Below are 18,747 nucleotides of genomic sequence, written 5' to 3'. Positions count from 1 at the left end.
AAGTCGTCATTACGTATAAACCACAGAAATACATTTACGTAACTTTATTATATCTATGTAAACATAAGAAAATCAAACCGAAGATTTTGATCCGGTTTATCTCGGTTTATAAACATTCGACCCCAAAAGACAAGTTTATTTTATTTTCCACTCATAATCTCTTATACAACCAGTTGAAGGATTTGGCATTGAAACACAACTCAAGCAGGTGCAATTGAGACTCTATCAATCTCAACTATATACTCCAACGAAGCATTCGGAGGAATCTGCAAACCCGATTCCAATTCAGCACCGTCTTCACCAAATCCTAACGATGGTGGAACAATAACTCTGCGTTTACCTCCAGCCTTCATGGACCTTAGTACATAATCTATGCCTTCACATAATCCTTTGCTATATAGTTTTGAACCCACCACAAGGGCCAATGGCTTCTTCTTGCCTTTGCTTCCAAATGTGTCCACGAATACTTGTCCGGTTCCTTGCACTTGCCCCTTTAGATCAATCACTACCAAGTCTCCTGCCCTTGGTGTCGCTCCTCCTCCAACCCGTATATCATAGTACCTGCACGGTCCGATTCCATTAGATCAGTGACTGATGCAAGAGCTATCTGTTTTGTTATGAATGTTTGATATTGTTCAGTACATAAGGAAAAGGAGACACATTGCTAGCTACATCAATGGCTTAAAAAGCTCATACACAAAAAAAAAAAAAAAAAAAAATTCAAGAGCTGTCTGTAGATAAGGAAAGGAGACACATTTGCTACATCAATAGTTTCAATGTCTTAATAAGCTCAAGTACTAAAAAGGGCCACAGAGAAAACATACATGGTGATTATATCTCAATATTCAGTAACAGAGCTTTTCTTATATAACTTTTAAGCAGGGAATTAAACTGTATCCATGGATGAAAATCATTCAACATTTGTGCTCTAGTTAATGGCACATTGCACCTTATGCCGTTGGGTAACACAATCTCTTTCTCTTCTTCTACATCTCTGCAAACCCCACAAAAGAAACAACTTCAGGTAACTTATGATTATATAGAATCCAAAACTTTTTCTTTGTGATCGCCAATTCGTAATGAAAGTTCTTCAAAAAATGCAAAGGATATATGTGAATTATTAAAACCTGGTGTTAGCTACTTCCTGAGAAACCTCAATCCGAGTCTTGATCTGCTCGGAGATTACACCAAAAGCCAGAAAGCCCGCCCAGGCAAGACCAGCCCCGATTCCGAACCGCCGAGTCAAGGAAGAAGCGACCCAATCCGTCGTCTCGACGGTCTTCTTCCTCTTCTGTTGCGGTTGAGGTGGAGGAGGAGGAGAAGGAGAAGAAGAAGAAGAAGAAGACGACTCAGGCTCCGGCGGATTGGAAGAAGAGGCACAACACTGGTGGTACGGTGCCGTTTTGGTGAACGGCTTTGAGAGTGAGAGGAAAGGAGCCGTAGCAGTGAATAAATTCGCCATTTTCAGGGCTCTAATTACTCCTTTTGGTTTCCCTTATTAAAAGGCCTATCTTGTTCGTGTGATGATCATGTTTCAAGAAAGAAGGCCAACGAATTTATTCGACTTTATTTGGTTATTGTTAGTAACGACGATATAATCATAATTAACAGAAATATTAAATTCGCGCCATGAAATAACAGTGAATTAAAAAAAAAAAAAATAACAGTGAATTAGTTGTAGTAGATGAACAACTTTTACTTGAATTTCGTATGTAAGAGAAATGAAAGTTCAATTCTCAACGATTTTTATCATTGACAAATTAATTTCTTTTTTTCTCCTTTTCCTTTTTTTTTTTTTTTTTTTTTTTGTTTTGCATTATCTTTTTTTACAATTTGTAAACAAAACATGGTGAAGACACATGAACAAGCACACCACAGAACATATAATATGTAAAGAATGATCCCACCATCATCATCATTTAGTCATCTTCTTCATCAAGCATCATGTTATTGTTCCTGCTCATCAGTGGTCAACAACGCAGAAGAACTGGGAACTGTTGCTCTCTGGATGTTTGGACCCATCATAGGTTTCTGTAGCTGCTTTAGAGAAGCCATGATCTCTGCAAAACTTGGTCTTAACCTTGGATCCCTACCAAAACCAGATAAATAAACCCATTACAGACCAGAGTTTAATTTAATTCATCGAGAAAACAAGAGAGCTATAATAATCATCATCACTATACATCAAACTTACGTCTGCCAACATTTCCTGATGATATCTGCAATTCCAGTATCAACAAACTCAGGGATTTCAAGTCTTCGATGTTGAAACCCAACCGCACCAACAACTTGCATTGGGTTCATTTTCCCCCATGGTTGCTGTAACGTAAAGAGTTCCCACAGAATGACTCCATAGCTATACACATCACACCTGTTTTCACATTATGTACCTCGTCTTAATAGGGAACATTACATGGGAAGAGATAATAAGTTTAGAAGCAAGTTGCTTTTGGTAAAGAGCTTAAGAAAAACCCTACTTTTCATCCGCGGGTTCATTTCTAAGTACTTCAGGAGCCATCCATTCGGCCTGAAATGAGCAAACACAAAATCAAGCCTCCTAGCTTAGATCAATGAACTGGAAAGTAAGACATGAGGTAATCTAACTGGATTGTTTTAGTTGACATTAACTGTCCTAGTGGAGAACAGTGAATTTCTTCCAGTAGCTTACCGTGCCTGCTGTTGACTTTGAAGAGAGGTATGTGCTTACTTTCATTCTAGACAACCCAAAATCGCACACCTGAGAAATATGTAAGCCATTAGAGATATCATAGAAGAGAAAATGAAATCGGAGTGGAAGAATTACTGACCTTGACAACCCAGTTTTTGTCAACTAGAAGGTTTGGAGATTTAAGATCACGATGGACAATTACCGGATTACAGCTGTGTAAATAATTCATTCCACGAGCCTACATAGGTTGGAAATTTTTTTGTAAGAAACAATAAAGAAGATACAAATAGATAGTAGAGGTAAAAAAGGAGTGGAAGAGAAATCAGTAATAATACAGCATCAAGAGCCATCCTCAGACGCTTTCGCTCATCTAATTGGTTATTAGGCCTGTGGATTAACCTATACAAGCTACCTCTGCGCAAGCAAAAAAAAAATTTGGTTAATAAACACAGAAAAGAGACTGATGAGTCTGAGCTCTGCTCACTAATGGATGGAACAGGGGTAGTTAGATAAATCATCTGGCATGAAAACAATTAAATAATGAAAAGGATCATAGCATACCTAGGAAGAAATTCTGTAACAATTGAGAGATTTGGTGGGCGGGTTACAGCTCCCATGAAGAGAACAATATTAGGGTGCCTGAGCCTTCTCATCATCCGGACCTTGCATCGAATTGAAGTGAAATGTTACGAATCCGTCACTTAGCGATTAATGTTTGAAACTTGAAAGGGTACAAGAATTTCCAGAGAAGGAAACGCTTATACCTCACTTCTGAATTCCTCCAGTGCCTCTCCTGTAATATCTTGGTCAATGAACTTCTTGACAGCCACTGCCTACCAAATCAAGAGTTTCATTGATATTGAAAATGAAAATAATAAGCAAAAAATTACCATGTTTCTCTCCTTGCCAGCCAATTAGTAAGCTACAATGATACTGTATTAAGCTAAAGAAATATGAGATACTCACAGTTCCATGCCAATCTCCCCTATACACCTCTCCGTATGATCCTGCATCAAATAAGATAAATCTAAATACTTTTTGTCGTAGCACTAGTTACACTAAAGCCTATAGTACAACACATACCCAGTCCGATACGCTCAGCCACAGTAATTTCCTCCCACAAAATCTCGCATTCAGCCACATCATCAATTGCAGAATCAGATTTTGAACTTTCATTGCCAGTAGATCTGTCGGATATTCGTTCTCCTCCTGAATCTACCCCATGAATCCCACCAGAACCAGCATCCCCGTTGCTAAGTGAATCTAGTTCAAGCTGCCTGCTCACTGCTGCAGCTGTCGCCACAACTGCAGCAGCAGCTGCAGCAGAAAGTTCTAAAGTGGAGGAATCCGAGTTTGCTGACTTGGCGGCAGCAACAACCATAGAAGATGCAACAACAGCCGCTGCAGCTACGGCAACAGGAACATTTCTGGGATAATCAGTAGATGTTTCAGAATGTGACGAATCAGACTGACCATCAATATTGCAATGATGGGACAAATGACCGAGTCCAGGTCCTGAATGTTCACGTAGGTCATGGGTATATGCTTTAGATTGCGGTCTTGGAAGAGGAGGCAAAAACCTCACAGGGCCAATATTGCTCTGGTTTCTTCCTTGCTGGATTGTTCCAAAATCTTTCCCTTTCTCATCACTGGATTCAGCCACAGATTTGATTTCACCTGTTGCCTCCATTGACTCTGAATAGACTTCCGAAAATAAATTTCGAGGAGCTACAACTCCACTTTCAAGTAACACATCATGAAGCTTCTGAGCTAGTTGTGGATTCTCTTTGGCAGCATCGATCATATATTGTGAAACATCTTTGACTTTCATCCTGCGTCCAGCTGGAGAGCTAACACCTTCAGTCCACGAAGGTGATCTGGCATGAGTGAAAGAATGAGTAGGCTTGCTGGAATGATGTTGAACAGGAGCCTTTTGACTTCCCACAAATTCCCTAAAAATATTTGGACGAATCATGAGATCCCCTCCACCTGCAGATTGGTTTTCCTCCCGGTAACCCTTGGTCTTAGAACGATGTTCCGCTGACCAAGATTCTGCGTGTTCTTCAATTGAGCTCTCAACCCCACTGCTGGAAGAAGCTACATGAGATGAATCAACATCTCTGGGACTGGCAGTATAGACAGAATCATCATAGTCCATCTGTAGTCCAGCTGCATCAGCGGGGATAAGCGTGCCTGGATCTCCCATAAGATCAACAATGTACTCCCTGAAATTCACATTTGGATTCGTTAGGGAAAATACTATGCAACTGCAGACTGCAATAACAGTAGAAAGAACCACAATACAAGCATGAAACATGCTAAATCCTGCTTTCAGTTCTAAACAGCATTGTTGCTTAGACCAAAGAAAATTACACTTTTATCAAGCCTCAGTAATAGCTTTAACCTTTTCAGAGATGTGAGTTAGCTATAACACACACCCCAAGTCTATATCCACATATTTCACCAAATATATATATATATATACACATTTTTCTCTACAAATGATAGAGAAAATTGTTGAAATTACATAATGATTGATTTTTAATTTGAAAGTCACCTGCCATCATCAGTCTTAATGGAGTTCATTGCCACATCATCAGAACCGGTATACTGCTGTCCTTTGACTATTCGACAAGGAACACCGACACTATCACACAAAACCTACAAAGTCTCATAAGAAAGAAGAGACAAAACACCAAACTGCGTTTTAGAGGTGCAATACGCTTTGTATGTAATAAAGATAGTCAGACAAACAAGGGCATTTTGCACAAAGTTTCAAACATGCACCAAACTAGCAAGAAGCTTTAACAGTCACGAGATTACAAAAAATGCCCCTCTTGCGCTAATTTTTACACAAAGCAAAAGTAATAGAGGGCAGGGTACATACTTTGAATAACAAGGCACGATGACGAGCCAATCCAATAGTTAGAGAACCCAGGGGCAAAACCATGCTATGGAGGGTTGCTTTCAAGCTGTAGCTCAGACTCCACCAAGCTCTTAAGGTGCTATCTGGATCCACAACTGGTCCACCCATGTAATCTGCAACTAAAACTGCCAGTTTCCGTACCAATTCACTGTTCACAAACCCTGAAGAAGATGCTGACTTTGATTTTGCTGCAATATCAAGAGCCATTTGTTCAAGTCTCAACAGATTCGAATCTTGGCTTCTGTTCACTAGAACAGCATCCCAAGTTACACCATCTGACATAAGTGTCCCCTGAAGGTCAACTAAGGGAGGTATTCTTTCTAAGGAAGATTCATTCATTACTCCACACAGGTCATAGAAACCATCCACAATCTTGTCATCATAGCCAAGACAGTTATAATTCTGCAAAATTCCAGAGATATAAAATTGGTTAGAAGAGACAGAGAAGAGCTATTAGTCACGAAATGTCTCTAGGTGGATTCTCGTATTGACACACAATACTAGAATTCTATGGTCAGTAATCAACTTAACACTTCTTGTTTCAAGCACAGTCTATTATTGCTCAAGTGACTTGGGAATTGTTTCTATATCTGGCAATGAGTCAAAAACTCACCCAGTATCTATATGCCATGAGTTCAGCAGGAGAATTCTCGGGAGCAGAAGGACGAGAACCTAAACTGAACTGCTTCATAGCCTCAATCTGAGCAGCTTCAGGATCCTCCCTAGCACTTAACTCTAGAGCCAACTGTATCTGATATTCTTCTTCAACTTCTGGATCCTTGGAATTACTAGAACCCAAACCCTGCATCCTCCCAGATTCCGACCCAACGGGACCACCATGTTCCATGGTAGTTTCATCCTCTTTGCTATTGGTGGCATTGGAAGAAGAAGGGCTTTTTCTGTGAGCAACAGAGCTGAACCAATTTGATAAACCCGAAAAGGGTTTGAATTCAGTGTTATCTTGAGACCTCAATGAATCTGAAGGAGATGGTTCTGCATCACTAGACTTATTGCTTCTGTTTGAGACTGACCCTTCACCATCGTCTCGTTGATTGGGCGTGATACGCAGCTTTTTAAGAAATTTCTTCATGTTCATCTTCATACTCCAAATGTTAGAGCAGCGAACATCGACCCGAAAACTTGTCCATCCCTCGAATCCACAGAAAACAAGAACTTTGTGCTAAAACCCTAATTCCTTGCTACCACGACCCGGAGATCTGGAACTCCGTCCAGATCAACGGCTCGTCAAAACCTAGTAACTGCAGCAAAAGATTCTCGAGAAGACCTTAATCGGAATCAAAATCAAGCAGCAAGACTCTCAATGGAGATCAGATTTCGATTTCAAGAAAAATACTATTTTTCTCCGGATTTCAAAAGCTGATCAAAAACCCAATAAAAGAAAGAGATGAAAGTTTCGAGCTTTTTCACAGCAGCAAGTAAACGAAACCTCTTCCTTCTTTTGACTCTCTCTTTCTCTCTCCTCAATTGAGAAAGTCCACAAAGACGCCACTTTTCTCTCTCTCTTAAAGTCCGACAAAAATCAACTAAAAAAAAACTTACGTAAAAACAGAGGAGTTGGATTATACTACTGTGTGACATGCAACAAAATTAAATAAACATGTAAACGCAATGAATTTGAAGATTTGAAAAGAACATAAAACGAATTTGTTCAAAATAATATTTACATTGCACCACAAAGATATCATTTTTAAGAGATTTTTACTCGTAAAAACTCAAAAGAGTAGGAGTAATCAAGTGGAATTAGAAGAAAATAATTTTTTTTGACGAATACTTGTATTTTTTTGTTGGTAAACTTTAGAGGAATGCTTAGAGTATATATATATTCTTCTCTTTCTCTCATGAGTTTTGTTATAAAAAAAAGGAATCTATTTGTACAATCTACTTACCAATTCATTTTTATGCAAATATACCATGCAAAACCGTTTATTTTTTTCCTATATTAATGTATATTTTACATAATAAGAAATAATAAACCGCAGAATTGTTTATGATCGTGCTTTCCATATTCAATAGCTCTTCGCGCGTATCTGGATTCGTTGGTATCATTTATTTAAATAAATTTTGTCTTCCTGAGTAAAATAATGCTTCGCTCACCAGTCACCACTTTGTGCATTATCCTCCCATGACATATCATCAGTTCATCACTAGTATTCACTAAACTATTAAAACTACATTTAATTGATCATTAGAAAAACTAACAGCATAAATAACATGTAAACTTTCAATTAAGACCTTCACAAGATCAACTGCCTTGATCATCTGACGTCTCCAATTTCCACACTTTCCCAAAACCCTAAATTCCCACTGTTTTTTCACACTTGACCCTCTGTTTTCTTCCTAAATACGATGTCTTCTTATGTCACAACAATATCCAGCAACTCTTCAAAATTGGTGGGGGAAACTATGTTTCTATTCGTAAGTTAATAAGGATATGGTAGATGAATGTTATTAAATCTAAACTTTATTATTCTCGATAATGTGTAAAGTAACTATACAACAGCTTTATATAGTAGTTGTATTAACAATCAAATACAAGTAAAGTTTATATACATGTATTAGACTATAAAAATACAGATGATGAGATATTCATGAGCTTACCCCAAGGTTATACTCCTGCAAATGGTGCTTCTTTGCCTTTGAATCCAGTTTGTCGTTTAAAGAAGTCACTGTATGGCCTTAAGCAGGCTTCACGACAGTGGTATCATTGTTTCTCCACAGTGGTTCTTCAAGCAGGATTTATTCAATCCCCAGCAGACAATACCTTATTTGTAAAAGTCTCGGGTTGTTCATTCATTGCTCTCCTTGTCTATGTTGATGACATCATGATAGCTTCAAATTGTGATGTTGAGTTGCAGAAACTGAAGGCATCCTTACATAGAGCATTCAAGATCAAGGACATGGGTGCACCAAAATATTTTTTGGGTCTTGAGATAGCAAGAAACTCCACAGGTATATCTATTTGCCAAAGGAAATATGCCTTAGATATACTTGCAACAACCGGATTACTTGCTTGCAAAACCTGGCTCTGATACCATATTAAATCTAAACTTTATTATTCTCGATAATGTGTAAAGTAACTATACAACAGCTTTATATAGTAGTTGTATTAACAATCAAATACAAGTAAAGTTTATATACATGTATTAGACTATGAAAATACAGATGATGATATCTAATAAATGTTGTGTTGCTTTTTCTTATGAGTCGTAAAAGTTTCAACGTTGTTTTGGGATGTGTTAATAATGTGTGAAAGCAACAAAACCATAAGATAGAGAAAAGGAAACTCGAAAAAGTATTACAGAGAATGGACCAATAGTAACAGTGGCGGACCCAGGATTTTATTTTACCCAGGTCAAAACATAATTAAAAAAATTATTTTTAATACAAAAAAAATCCAACAAAAAGTTCGTCCCAATAAAAAAAAAAGCATCCAACAAAAGGTTCATCCAAAAAAAAAAACGTCTACAAAAGCATCCTACGATCCTTCAGGTCCTGAAATCTTTTCATCACAGTCTCATTTGTAATAGTCTCGAATACATCTTTCTCGACAAAACAAACTAAACAATCATTCAAAAACTCATCTCCAATCCGATTGCGTCGATGTGTTTTCACGATCTTCATTGCTGAAAAACATCTCTCAACAGTTGCAGTAGCAACAGGCAAAATCAAAACCAACTTCAAAAGCCTATAAACCAAAGGACATGACAGATGTTTTCGTGTTTCCACCAACATTCGAGCAAGGTCTCCCAAATTCTTCAAAGTACAAAATCTTTCATCATGTCGGACATTATCAATGTAGATATCTAATTCTTGCTCCAGAGATATGAACTCCCCTGAACTAAAGTCATCTGGGTAGAACTTAGATAACCTCAATAACTTGGAGTGATCAAACTGAGAAAATGCATCAATGGGAGATAAAGAAGCAGCACAAATAAGCAATTCAGTGTTCACCTCATTAAAGCGGTCGTTAAATTCCTGAAGTTGCAAATCCAATACAGCATACAAACAATTGATCTTGTAGTGATGCATATTTGATACTCCTGTTCTTTTTCTTCGTCTCTTTGAGTCAATAAAATCTGCCTCCATCTCAATCTTTTCAATCTCATGTTTGTCACAAAACAAAGAAACTTTCATCATGAGAGAATTCCACCCATCATCCCTAAAATTCTGAAGTTGTCTCTTAGTTGATTTCACCAATGACATAGCATTTAAAATATCTTGATCTCTTCTTTGAAGCGCCATTGACAAGCTCTCTGTGAGTCCTAAAAGGTGTATCATCATTTGCAAATAAAACACAAAATCAAAACTATGAAAGTAGTTAAGGAGACCATGTGCTTGACGTCTTTTCAAGTCATCTACACCTTCATTCTCAATGTACTCGAGAACCTCGACGATACAAGAAAACAACTTAATCAGCCGTAATAGAGTGTTATAGTGAGAATTCCAACGAGTAGTCCCTGGTCTTTGAAGAGAGATCTCTTGATTCAACCCTGTTCCAGTACTGATTTCACCATTATTAATTTCTTCCTGAATCTTTTTTCTGTAACTCTCTCGGATCATATCTTTCCTTTTGCAAGAACCTCCCACCACATTCATCAACAAAGAAATCTGATCAAAAAAGTCTCCAACATTAAAATGTTTTTTTGCAAGTGCCACAACAACCAATTGAAGTTGATGAGCAAAGCAATGAACATAATATGCTGATGAGTTTTCCCTTAGAATTAATGATTTTAGCCCATTGAACTCGCCCTTCATATTACTCGCTCCGTCATACCCTTGTCCTCTTACCTTTTTAATGCTCAATCCATATTTAGCAAACAAACAATCAATAGCAGATTTCAAAGATGCTGCAGATGTCTCACTCACATGTGTAATACTCATGAATCTCTCTTTGACTATCCCACCTTTATCAACGAATCGAAACACTACTGCCATTTGTTCTTTATCGGAAACATCAGCTGATTCATCTACCAACAAACCGAAAACATCATGATCTATTTCTTCAATAATAGATTTGACAACTTCTTCTGCAAAACAATGCACAATATCTTTTTGGATCTTAGGAGAAGTCATTTGATTATTTCCAGGAGCATTATCTAAAATAACCTTACTCACTACTTCGTTCTGATCAGCTGTGTACTTCAGGAGTTCCAAAAAATTTCCTCTATTAGTAGACTTTTCAGACTCATCATGACCACGGAAAGGTAGTCCTTGTCGCAATAAGTATTTGGAAGCATCAACTGAAGCATTCAACCGAATTCGATACTCATTTCTTGTGATATCATCTTGTTTATGCAAAGCATGCTCAATAGACTGCCCTTGTTTCATTAAATTTTCACACTTCATAACAGCATTGTTGTGAAAACTATCAACACCTCCCACATGTTCTGAAAAACTCTTGAAATTGTTCCACCTAGAGAATCCTTCTGTGATAAATGCATCACTTCTTACGTTTTTACCAGAATTATCTCTGAATAAGTAACAACACAGGCAAAAAGCTTTATCTTTTTTTACACTATACTCTAACCAGTTTTTATACCGATCAAACCAAGCTGGATTAAAACGCCTCCATGTCTTTCCTATCAATGTTTGTTTAAAAATATGCCCACGAGGTTGACAAGAACCTCTAATCAAGTATCTTCGAATTACCTCATTTCTTTGATTAGGATGATAATCTGCTATTCTTTTTCGATCAGCAGGATCCCAAAATAAAGTAATATCATTTGGTTCACTGCGAGGTGGAGATGGTTCTATTGGGTTGTAATATCTTTTCATCGCTTCGTCTGAAAACAAATTACGATAAAAAAAAATTGTCAACATTAAATAAATTATAATTATATGTCAAATGAATTATGACACTGGTAATTTTCTACGACTAATAATTTTTCTCCAAAAGATTCATACCAATTTAGAACATTATATATTTGATTTTTTTTTGTCAAGTGTTGTTAGATAAATATATTTCTAAACAATTGAAACAACATTCTTCTCTAATGTTAATTAATTTCTTTTTTACCAAATCTTTAGACATGATCAAACAACGAAACAATGAAGAATTGTAATTATTCATACTAGTTTTCAATAAAGCTGATTTTAAATATAAAAGATAACAATATTACATATTTATAAGAAGAATTCTAATTCATTAATCATGATCATTAAAATTGGATCACAATTACAAATCGTTCATCTCTTAAACTTCATAGATTGTATTGTAATTCTAAGTATAATTAAAACTTGAATAAAAATTAATGATTACAATTGTACAAAAAGTCTATTTTTCTAAATTATGAACTTACTTGAGTAATCGACTTTGGAAGAGCACACCGGCACACCGGCACACGTGAAGAAGAAAACTGTAAAGTCACGTTTTCCTTAATTCAACTCAAATTATTGGCAAAGTATAATAATTAGGTTAAAGATAAGGGCCAACTTTGTTTCTAAATTCTAATTAAAAGTAAATGAAATAAATATAAGCCTTCTTTTATTATGGGCTATTGGGCTTTTTACGTAACAAAATTTAGGTGGGTCAAATTATTAAGATTATGTCATTAAATCAAATTGAGCTGGATATTTGTATGCAAAACCTATATATATACTTAAGAAATTTTAAAAAATTGGGCAGGTCAACTGACCACCCATTAATACAAGTGGGTCCGCCCCTGAATAGTAATAATACTTTTTTTTAACGCTGAAAGATCTGACCAAGAGAAATCGTTGGCGAGGATTGTTCTTAAATGCTCAAAAGCTCTTAATTCGAATTGGTGTTTATGTACACTTTAGAAACTACTAATGCGTTATTACTGCAAAAACAGAAACTTAGATTACGCCACTGTCGGATTCAGCTATGACGTACGTCAACTATGATGTGCTCCTGCTCAGCTCATGATGAAAGATGGCGATATCATAAACGCGACAGGCCGGTCCTTATGCCGCCTGATCTCGTCTGAACGAGCAAGGCGTTTTTAGTCTTTTTAGTGTCTCAGTTTCATAATTAATTTCGGTTTTCTCATAATGTTAACATCTTATTAATTCGAACATTATCCAGTTGATTTTAATACGTAGTATTTAACGGGAATACATTTATTGTATGGGCCGCTGTGTAGCCCATATACACAATAAATGCATATGTCCGAATCCGGTAGCATAAACCGGTATAGACAAACCGGGTCGTCGAAATATTCCAAAGGTTTAAATATTTTTGTTCTTCTCCCTCCACTCTCTCTCTCTCTCTCTCTCTAATCAATAATCAAAAATATCTGAGCATGATGAAAAAAAACATTAAAAATAAAAAATAAACAGGAGAGAGGAGAAGAACATGGTGGTCTCCAACTCCGAAGGACAAAATCGATAGACGCGGCGAGAAATACGGTGATTTGATTTGACGATAATTGTTTGGCTCCCAAGGAATTTCGGATACCCAATTTTGTAAATTACTACTTTTATTTCTAGTCTAGTAGTGGTGTATGGGTGGTGGTGGGAATCTCGTCGACGGTGTTCGTCGATGGCTTTTTCAGCGACCTTCTTCTTCTTCCAATAATAATCACGAACAACCCATTCTCAATTCTTCTTCTTTTTCTTCTTCTAACCCCGGTAACTCTGGAGAGCTTATTATTATTGAAGATCTCGATTTCTCTGGTCTAACTCTTATTAAAGTTCCTAAACGTAATCACTTACCTATGGATCCTCACAAGAAGGTACCTTTCTTCTACCCTCTTTCTATTCTAGGTGATAGATTCATTTGGGAATGTATGATGTTATCTTCTGCTCCTTTTGAGAGAATTTGTTTTGTCTCTTACTCTTCTGTTTTACTGCATTTGATCAGGATAAAGTATGAGTTTTGTGTTTCGTTTGATTGATCTTATTGTCTAGATCCATCAATTTGGTCACTTTTAAGTAAGAATCATGAATAAAATTCTTCTAGGGTGTGCAGGAAACTGAATTCTTCACGGAGTATGGAGAAGCTAACAGGTATCAGATTCAAGAAGTCGTTGGGAAAGGAAGTTATGGTGTTGTGGCTTCTGCTGTAGATACACACACTGGAGAGAGAGTTGCGATCAAGAAGATCAACGATGTGTTTGAGCATGTCTCTGATGCTACTAGGATTCTCAGAGAGATCAAATTGCTTCGGTTGCTTCGTCATCCTGATGTTGTGGAGATTAAACACATCATGCTTCCTCCTTCTCGCAGAGAATTCCGTGATATTTATGTTGTGTTTGAGTTGATGGAATCTGATCTTCATCAAGTCATCAAGGCCAACGATGATTTAACTCCTGAGCATTATCAGTTTTTCTTGTACCAGCTTCTTCGTGGTCTCAAATATGTTCACGCAGGTTATTTTCTGGTGTACACATTGTTCTCTTTCGATCCTCATGGTTTTTTCTTATAGATTTATTGAAACACTTAACGGTTCTCTGTTTTCAGCTAATGTGTTTCATCGAGATTTGAAACCAAAGAACATTCTGGCTAATGCTGATTGCAAATTGAAGATCTGTGATTTTGGGTTGGCTCGCGTTTCTTTTAATGATGCCCCTACCGCTATATTTTGGACTGTGAGTCAGCTAACTCAACGAATATGAAAGCAAAACTGTTCATTAGGTTTCCTCTAACTCTTTTTAATGCTAGTGAAATCATTTCGTTTATGGATTTTGTAGGATTATGTAGCTACTCGGTGGTATCGTGCCCCAGAACTCTGTGGATCGTTTTTCTCCAAAGTAAGATTCTTTTTCACCGAATGTAACTGCTTTTGTTATTTCTCTGTTCCAGGAAAAGGCTTCTAGTTTACTATTTTGTAGAATATTGTTGTGTGGTTCTATAGTGTTGATAAGACTAACCATCTCTAGCTAAGTCTACTCTTGTTATATTTCAGTATACTCCTGCCATTGATATCTGGAGTGTCGGTTGCATATTTGCGGAAATGCTTTTGGGTAAGCCTTTGTTTCCCGGGAAAAACGTTGTGCACCAATTGGATCTAATGACTGACTTTCTTGGTACTCCACCTCCTGAGTCGATATCAAGGGTTAGTCACTCAAAACATCTGTTCATATTATCTGTAGCAAATTTAATGTGTTCCATCATTTGAGTGTAACTTAATCCTTGTAATGAGCTTTGCAATCTTGGAATTCTACAGATTAGAAATGAAAAGGCGAGGAGATATCTTAGCAGCATGAGGAAAAAACAACCAGTCCCTTTCTCTCATAAATTCCCTAAAGCTGATCCTTTGGCTCTCCGCCTTCTGGAACGCCTCCTTGCCTTTGATCCGAAAGACCGTGCATCAGCTGAAGATGTAAGTGAGAAGTAAATTTGCTTTATTTTTCCCTTATGTTTTACACAGAATGAAACTCTTATATTCTGTCGTTTTGTTTTTCTTGTTACAGGCACTAGCTGATCCATACTTCAGTGGTTTGTCAAATTCAGAGCGTGAACCAACAACACAGCCAATTTCAAAGCTTGAATTTGACTTTGAGAGAAAGAAGTTAGTAAAAGATGATGTCAGAGAATTAATTTACCGAGAGGTAACAAACAAAGAAAAAAGCCTTCTACATATCCTTTTTTTTTATCTGATTTTGTTTCAATGTTCTTCATTGATTCTAACAATCACTTATCTTTGGATTTTTTAAAAAATCAGATATTGGAATATCATCCTCAGATGTTGGAGGAATACCTTCGTGGTGGTGATCAGCTTAGCTTCATGTACCCCAGGTTAGCTAATTAACCAGTCACAGAAACAATAAGTCTTGAAAACAGAAAGTTATGGAATCAAAAATCTTGTTGTTGTTTATACGCAGTGGGGTAGACCGGTTTAAAAGGCAATTTGCTCATCTTGAAGAAAATCAAGGTCAACCAGGAGCAGCAGGAGGAGGAAGAAGTACTGCACTTCACAGACATCATGCTTCCTTGCCAAGGTAATGTCTTTCACAGTATATCTCTCTCTCTTCTCTTTTCTTCTCTCTCTCTCCCTCTGAGAGCATTGTGCTTCTCTGTGATTGTGTTGCAGAGAGAGAGTTCCTGCTCCGAATGGTGAAACTGCAGAAGAAAGCAGTGATGTTGAGAGAAGAGCAGCAGCTGCTGTGGCTTCAACCTTGGAATCTGAGGAAGCAGACAATGGAGGAGGTTACAGTGCTCGTAACCTCATGAAGAGCGCGAGCATCAGCGGTTCTAAATGCATCGGTGTCCAATCCAAAACCGACAAAGAGGTTAGCTAGTAAAGAAAGAAAGAAAGAAAGAAAACAAAAACAGAAGATCTTGTAAGGAACATGACGATGAAGTTTACTAACCGTTGTTCTGTTCTCTCTGTTTTGCAGGACACCATAGCTGAGGAAGAAGATGCTGAAACAGTTGCAGAGCTTACTGATAGAGTTGCTTCTCTCCACAATTCTTAAAAATGATTTAGTTTTTTTTTTTTTTTTTCTTTTCACGAAATTTTTCTGCTGAAAAATTTGGTTTCTCCATTTTCTTCTCCCTCCTTCCACATCTATCTTCGTGGTTGGGTTTGATTTGTTGTATTTAATAGTTTGGGGGGTTTGAATGAAAACTTTAAATAAGAACATCGATCTCCATGTAATATTTTTTTTGTTGCTCTCTTTTAAAAACTCATATTTTGAAACTATTTTTACCTATTATTCACTTTGCTGCTTCAGTTTACTCAGGGACAGTTTGTGTGGTTGGTATGAATATGGTCCGGTTCAGACCAAACCAGGATATTGGCTCTTATATACTCGCTCCGTTTCAAAATATTAGCCCTGGGCATAAAAACCGAAACCAAAAAACCGAACCGAACCGAACCGAAACTATCCGAATGTTTTGGTTTCGGATATCACAAAATAACCGAATGGTTCTCTTTCTAAACTATCCACGGATATCGGTTATTAACCGAACCGAACCGATATCCATGGATATCCGCTTTAAACCGAACATAATTTATTTATGAGGCCTAAAGCCCATTTGTCTTCCCTACCCAACTTACCCAACCCATTGCCTAATCCCTACCCTACTTACCCAACCCATTAAGCCCAAGCCCATTGTGTGTGATTGTGTCACGGGAAAAGAAGAATGAAAGATCAACTCAAGGACTTGAAGATGCTTGTAGAATCTAATAATCTTTTACTCTCTCTTTCTCTCTTTCTCTGTTTCTCAAGTCTCTTTTGAACTTGATTATTTTGTTGCGGTCTCAAGTCTAAACTCTTAAGTCTCTTTGAAGTTTGAACTTTGTTATTTTGTTGCGGTCTTAAGTTTTATTTGGGTAATGGTTCGGTTATTTGGTGGGTAAATAACCGAACCAAACCATATCCGAAAGTATTTCGGTATTTTTTGGTTCTCTTCCCAAGTATCCAAACTGAACCGAACCGAAAGCTAACCGAACCGAACCGAACCAAAAACAGTTCGGTTCTCTTATGGATGCTAAGTGCCTAAAACCGAATAACCAAATAACCGAATAACCGAACCGAACCGAACCGAATAACCGAACGCCCATGCCTACAAAATATAAGACGTTTTAGCAAAAGCACGCCGATTAAGAAGATCTACTTTTTAAAAGTTCAGCCAATCATAAAAGAGACTGCATAATAAAAATAATCATAAAATATTAAAGTAATATATAATTTGCATAGAAACTTGAAAACGACTTATATTATGAAACAAAAAAATTTCTCCAAAACGCCCTATATTTTGAAACGGAGGGAGTATAATAAACGTGAAGAACATACTCGACTTCTTAAAAGTTAAAAGATTAGATTAAAAAATTAGCACACATAATAATGCTGTGTTAGTTGGCTTTTTAATGACGAAGACTAACCTAATATCTATTGTTCAAATATTCCATGGTCCATCTGAATTAATACCGTTCTTGGACTAATCACATAACGACAAAAATAAAAGTAAAAACGACAAAAAAAAAAAATGAATAAATGGGTTTTTGAAAAAAAGGTATGAAATAATGGTATGGTCGAGTAAAGTGAACTCTAGGGAGCTTACCCACCAACTCTAAACCACAGTCTCAATAAGAAAAGAAACTGCAAAAAGTTGTATGGCGAACAAAGTCCATATATGCCAGATTGGTTAAGAGCATCTCTAAAGGAAGATTCTCTCAAAAAAATTGACGAGTTCTCTTCTTTAATTGACAAAAAAATAAATCAAAAATGATATTAAAGGAGAGAATCGACTCTCTCAAGAGAAGTTTGAGCAACTGAGAGAACCGTACATGTGACACACTCTAATTGGAGCATCTTTGGTGGCTACACTGTTTTATTTAAATTTATTAGATAACTAATTAACCTTGTGCATGTTCCAAAGTGAAAAATCTAACTTTACACTTTAGATTATAATAGATATGCCGCCACTCTTTGGAATTTGACTTCAAATTATGACGTCTACAAAAAGGAAAAAAAAAAAAAAAGAGTTTCATGTGAATTATAGAATCCTAAAGGAAGATTGTCACAAAATTCTTGACTAATATCAGTCATTTTGTACGAATTTTTAATTAAAGAAATTGGAAAGCTAAAATGTCATATAGAAAGTTATATCAATTCGTTTCAAATGGCCAGTGACTGAAATGGTTCAATTTCGTTCTATTATTTGTTCTCCTCGATGGCTCGCACCAACCCATGCACAGATCACATCACTTTATCGACCATAAAGTTTCAATGATTTTCCTAGATAAATAACTTTAAAAAAGTATTCCATCATACATTATAGATCACTAATGTGGACTTAAATTTCCGTATCCTACCTTAATAAGATTAAATAAGTGGAATTATCAACAAAGACTATAATTCCATTTATACAAACAACATGTTTTGATCTCTGGTTTAAGAAGATTATAGGCTTTCGACCTTTCGTCCCATAAAAGCCATTTATCAAAAAAAAAGAAAAAAAAAAAAAATTGGCTTAGATGACGCTTGAACCCAAATATAATAAAAGAGAATTTGCCAATTTGGGTTTATTTTCTGACTTTGTAAATACTTTTCAAAAAATATAGAAAACATTAAAAAAAAAGGGGGAATTTAGACATATATATCATACATGTTTTACATGTGAGAGATCAAATTTACCCCACAAATCCTGAATAAAGTATCTACTAAAGTAGACATAACTTTTTACGTAAACAATTTTACATGCATGTGCTTCTTTTTCA

The 18,747-nt window shown here is 36.6% G+C and overlaps 3 protein-coding genes across 5 annotated transcripts; 1 reads left to right on the top strand and 2 right to left on the bottom strand.

Annotated features, from left to right (window-relative positions):
- Window positions 1–29: 29 nt before the first annotated feature.
- On the bottom strand, window positions 30–1,672 carry LOC9326326 (peptidyl-prolyl cis-trans isomerase FKBP17-2, chloroplastic). The gene is made up of 3 exons (XM_002890218.2): window positions 1,128–1,672; window positions 950–994; window positions 30–561 (listed from the first exon to the last, which is right to left on the bottom strand). Exons 1-3 carry the CDS (start codon window positions 1,460–1,462, stop codon window positions 201–203), a joined length of 741 nt encoding a protein of 246 aa, XP_002890264.1. The 5' UTR covers window positions 1,463–1,672; the 3' UTR covers window positions 30–200.
- Window positions 1,673–1,693: 21 nt separating this feature from the next.
- Window positions 1,694–7,099, bottom strand: LOC9329048 (serine/threonine-protein kinase EDR1). The gene is made up of 13 exons (XM_021013370.1): window positions 6,208–7,099; window positions 5,556–5,996; window positions 5,226–5,329; window positions 3,752–4,893; window positions 3,635–3,675; window positions 3,433–3,501; window positions 3,230–3,330; window positions 3,004–3,082; window positions 2,808–2,906; window positions 2,669–2,737; window positions 2,478–2,527; window positions 2,195–2,371; window positions 1,694–2,089 (listed from the first exon to the last, which is right to left on the bottom strand). The coding sequence occupies exons 1-13, from the start codon at window positions 6,694–6,696 to the stop codon at window positions 1,948–1,950; spliced, it is 3,003 nt and encodes a 1,000-aa protein (XP_020869029.1). The 5' UTR covers window positions 6,697–7,099; the 3' UTR covers window positions 1,694–1,947.
- A 5,753-nt stretch (window positions 7,100–12,852) lies between these two features.
- On the top strand, window positions 12,853–16,241 carry LOC9329047 (mitogen-activated protein kinase 8). 3 transcript variants are annotated; one of them, XM_002892939.2, is made up of 12 exons: window positions 12,853–12,986; window positions 13,076–13,312; window positions 13,540–13,948; window positions 14,040–14,167; window positions 14,270–14,329; window positions 14,485–14,634; window positions 14,746–14,901; window positions 14,993–15,130; window positions 15,244–15,317; window positions 15,404–15,520; window positions 15,613–15,811; window positions 15,920–16,241. In XM_002892939.2, the coding sequence occupies exons 2-12, from the start codon at window positions 13,082–13,084 to the stop codon at window positions 15,995–15,997; spliced, it is 1,740 nt and encodes a 579-aa protein (XP_002892985.1). In that variant the 5' UTR covers window positions 12,853–12,986; window positions 13,076–13,081; the 3' UTR covers window positions 15,998–16,241. The 3 variants fall into 3 exon arrangements, with proteins under 3 accessions (XP_002892985.1, XP_020869033.1, XP_020869034.1); XM_021013374.1 differs by having other exon boundaries at window positions 13,073–13,312; XM_021013375.1 differs by having other exon boundaries at window positions 12,853–13,312; window positions 13,549–13,948.
- The last annotated feature ends 2,506 nt before the right edge of the window (window positions 16,242–18,747 follow it).

This window comes from Arabidopsis lyrata (assembly GCF_000004255.2).
Source record: "Arabidopsis lyrata subsp. lyrata unplaced genomic scaffold ARALYscaffold_1, whole genome shotgun sequence".
In the NCBI taxonomy this organism is placed as follows: domain Eukaryota; kingdom Viridiplantae; phylum Streptophyta; class Magnoliopsida; order Brassicales; family Brassicaceae; genus Arabidopsis; species Arabidopsis lyrata.
Note: the sequence above shows the minus strand (reverse complement) of the source record. Positions and strands in the feature narration are given on the sequence as shown.

What these genes read in the sequence shown, in the direction of transcription:
- LOC9329047 (XM_002892939.2), top strand. Translation starts at nt 13,082, where the DNA reads ATGGGTGGTGGTGGGAATCTCGTCGACGGTGTTCGTCGATGGCTTTTT. An exon ending in CTATGGATCCTCACAAGAAG is followed by an intron (nt 13,313 to 13,539) that starts GTACCTTTCTTC and finishes AAATTCTTCTAG; the next exon opens with GGTGTGCAGGAAACTGAATT. An exon ending in CTCCTGAGTCGATATCAAGG is followed by an intron (nt 14,635 to 14,745) that starts GTTAGTCACTCA and finishes GGAATTCTACAG; the next exon opens with ATTAGAAATGAAAAGGCGAG.
- LOC9329048 (XM_021013370.1), bottom strand. Translation starts at nt 6,696, where the DNA reads ATGAAGATGAACATGAAGAAATTTCTTAAAAAGCTGCGTATCACGCCC. An exon ending in GGGGAGATTGGCATGGAACT is followed by an intron (nt 3,502 to 3,634) that starts GTGAGTATCTCA and finishes TTGATTTGGTAG; the next exon opens with GCAGTGGCTGTCAAGAAGTT. An exon ending in ACAAAAACTGGGTTGTCAAG is followed by an intron (nt 2,738 to 2,807) that starts GTCAGTAATTCT and finishes CATATTTCTCAG; the next exon opens with GTGTGCGATTTTGGGTTGTC.
- LOC9326326 (XM_002890218.2), bottom strand. Translation starts at nt 1,462, where the DNA reads ATGGCGAATTTATTCACTGCTACGGCTCCTTTCCTCTCACTCTCAAAG. An exon ending in CAGGAAGTAGCTAACACCAG is followed by an intron (nt 995 to 1,127) that starts GTTTTAATAATT and finishes TGGGGTTTGCAG; the next exon opens with AGATGTAGAAGAAGAGAAAG. An exon ending in GTGTTACCCAACGGCATAAG is followed by an intron (nt 562 to 949) that starts GTGCAATGTGCC and finishes CGGACCGTGCAG; the next exon opens with GTACTATGATATACGGGTTG.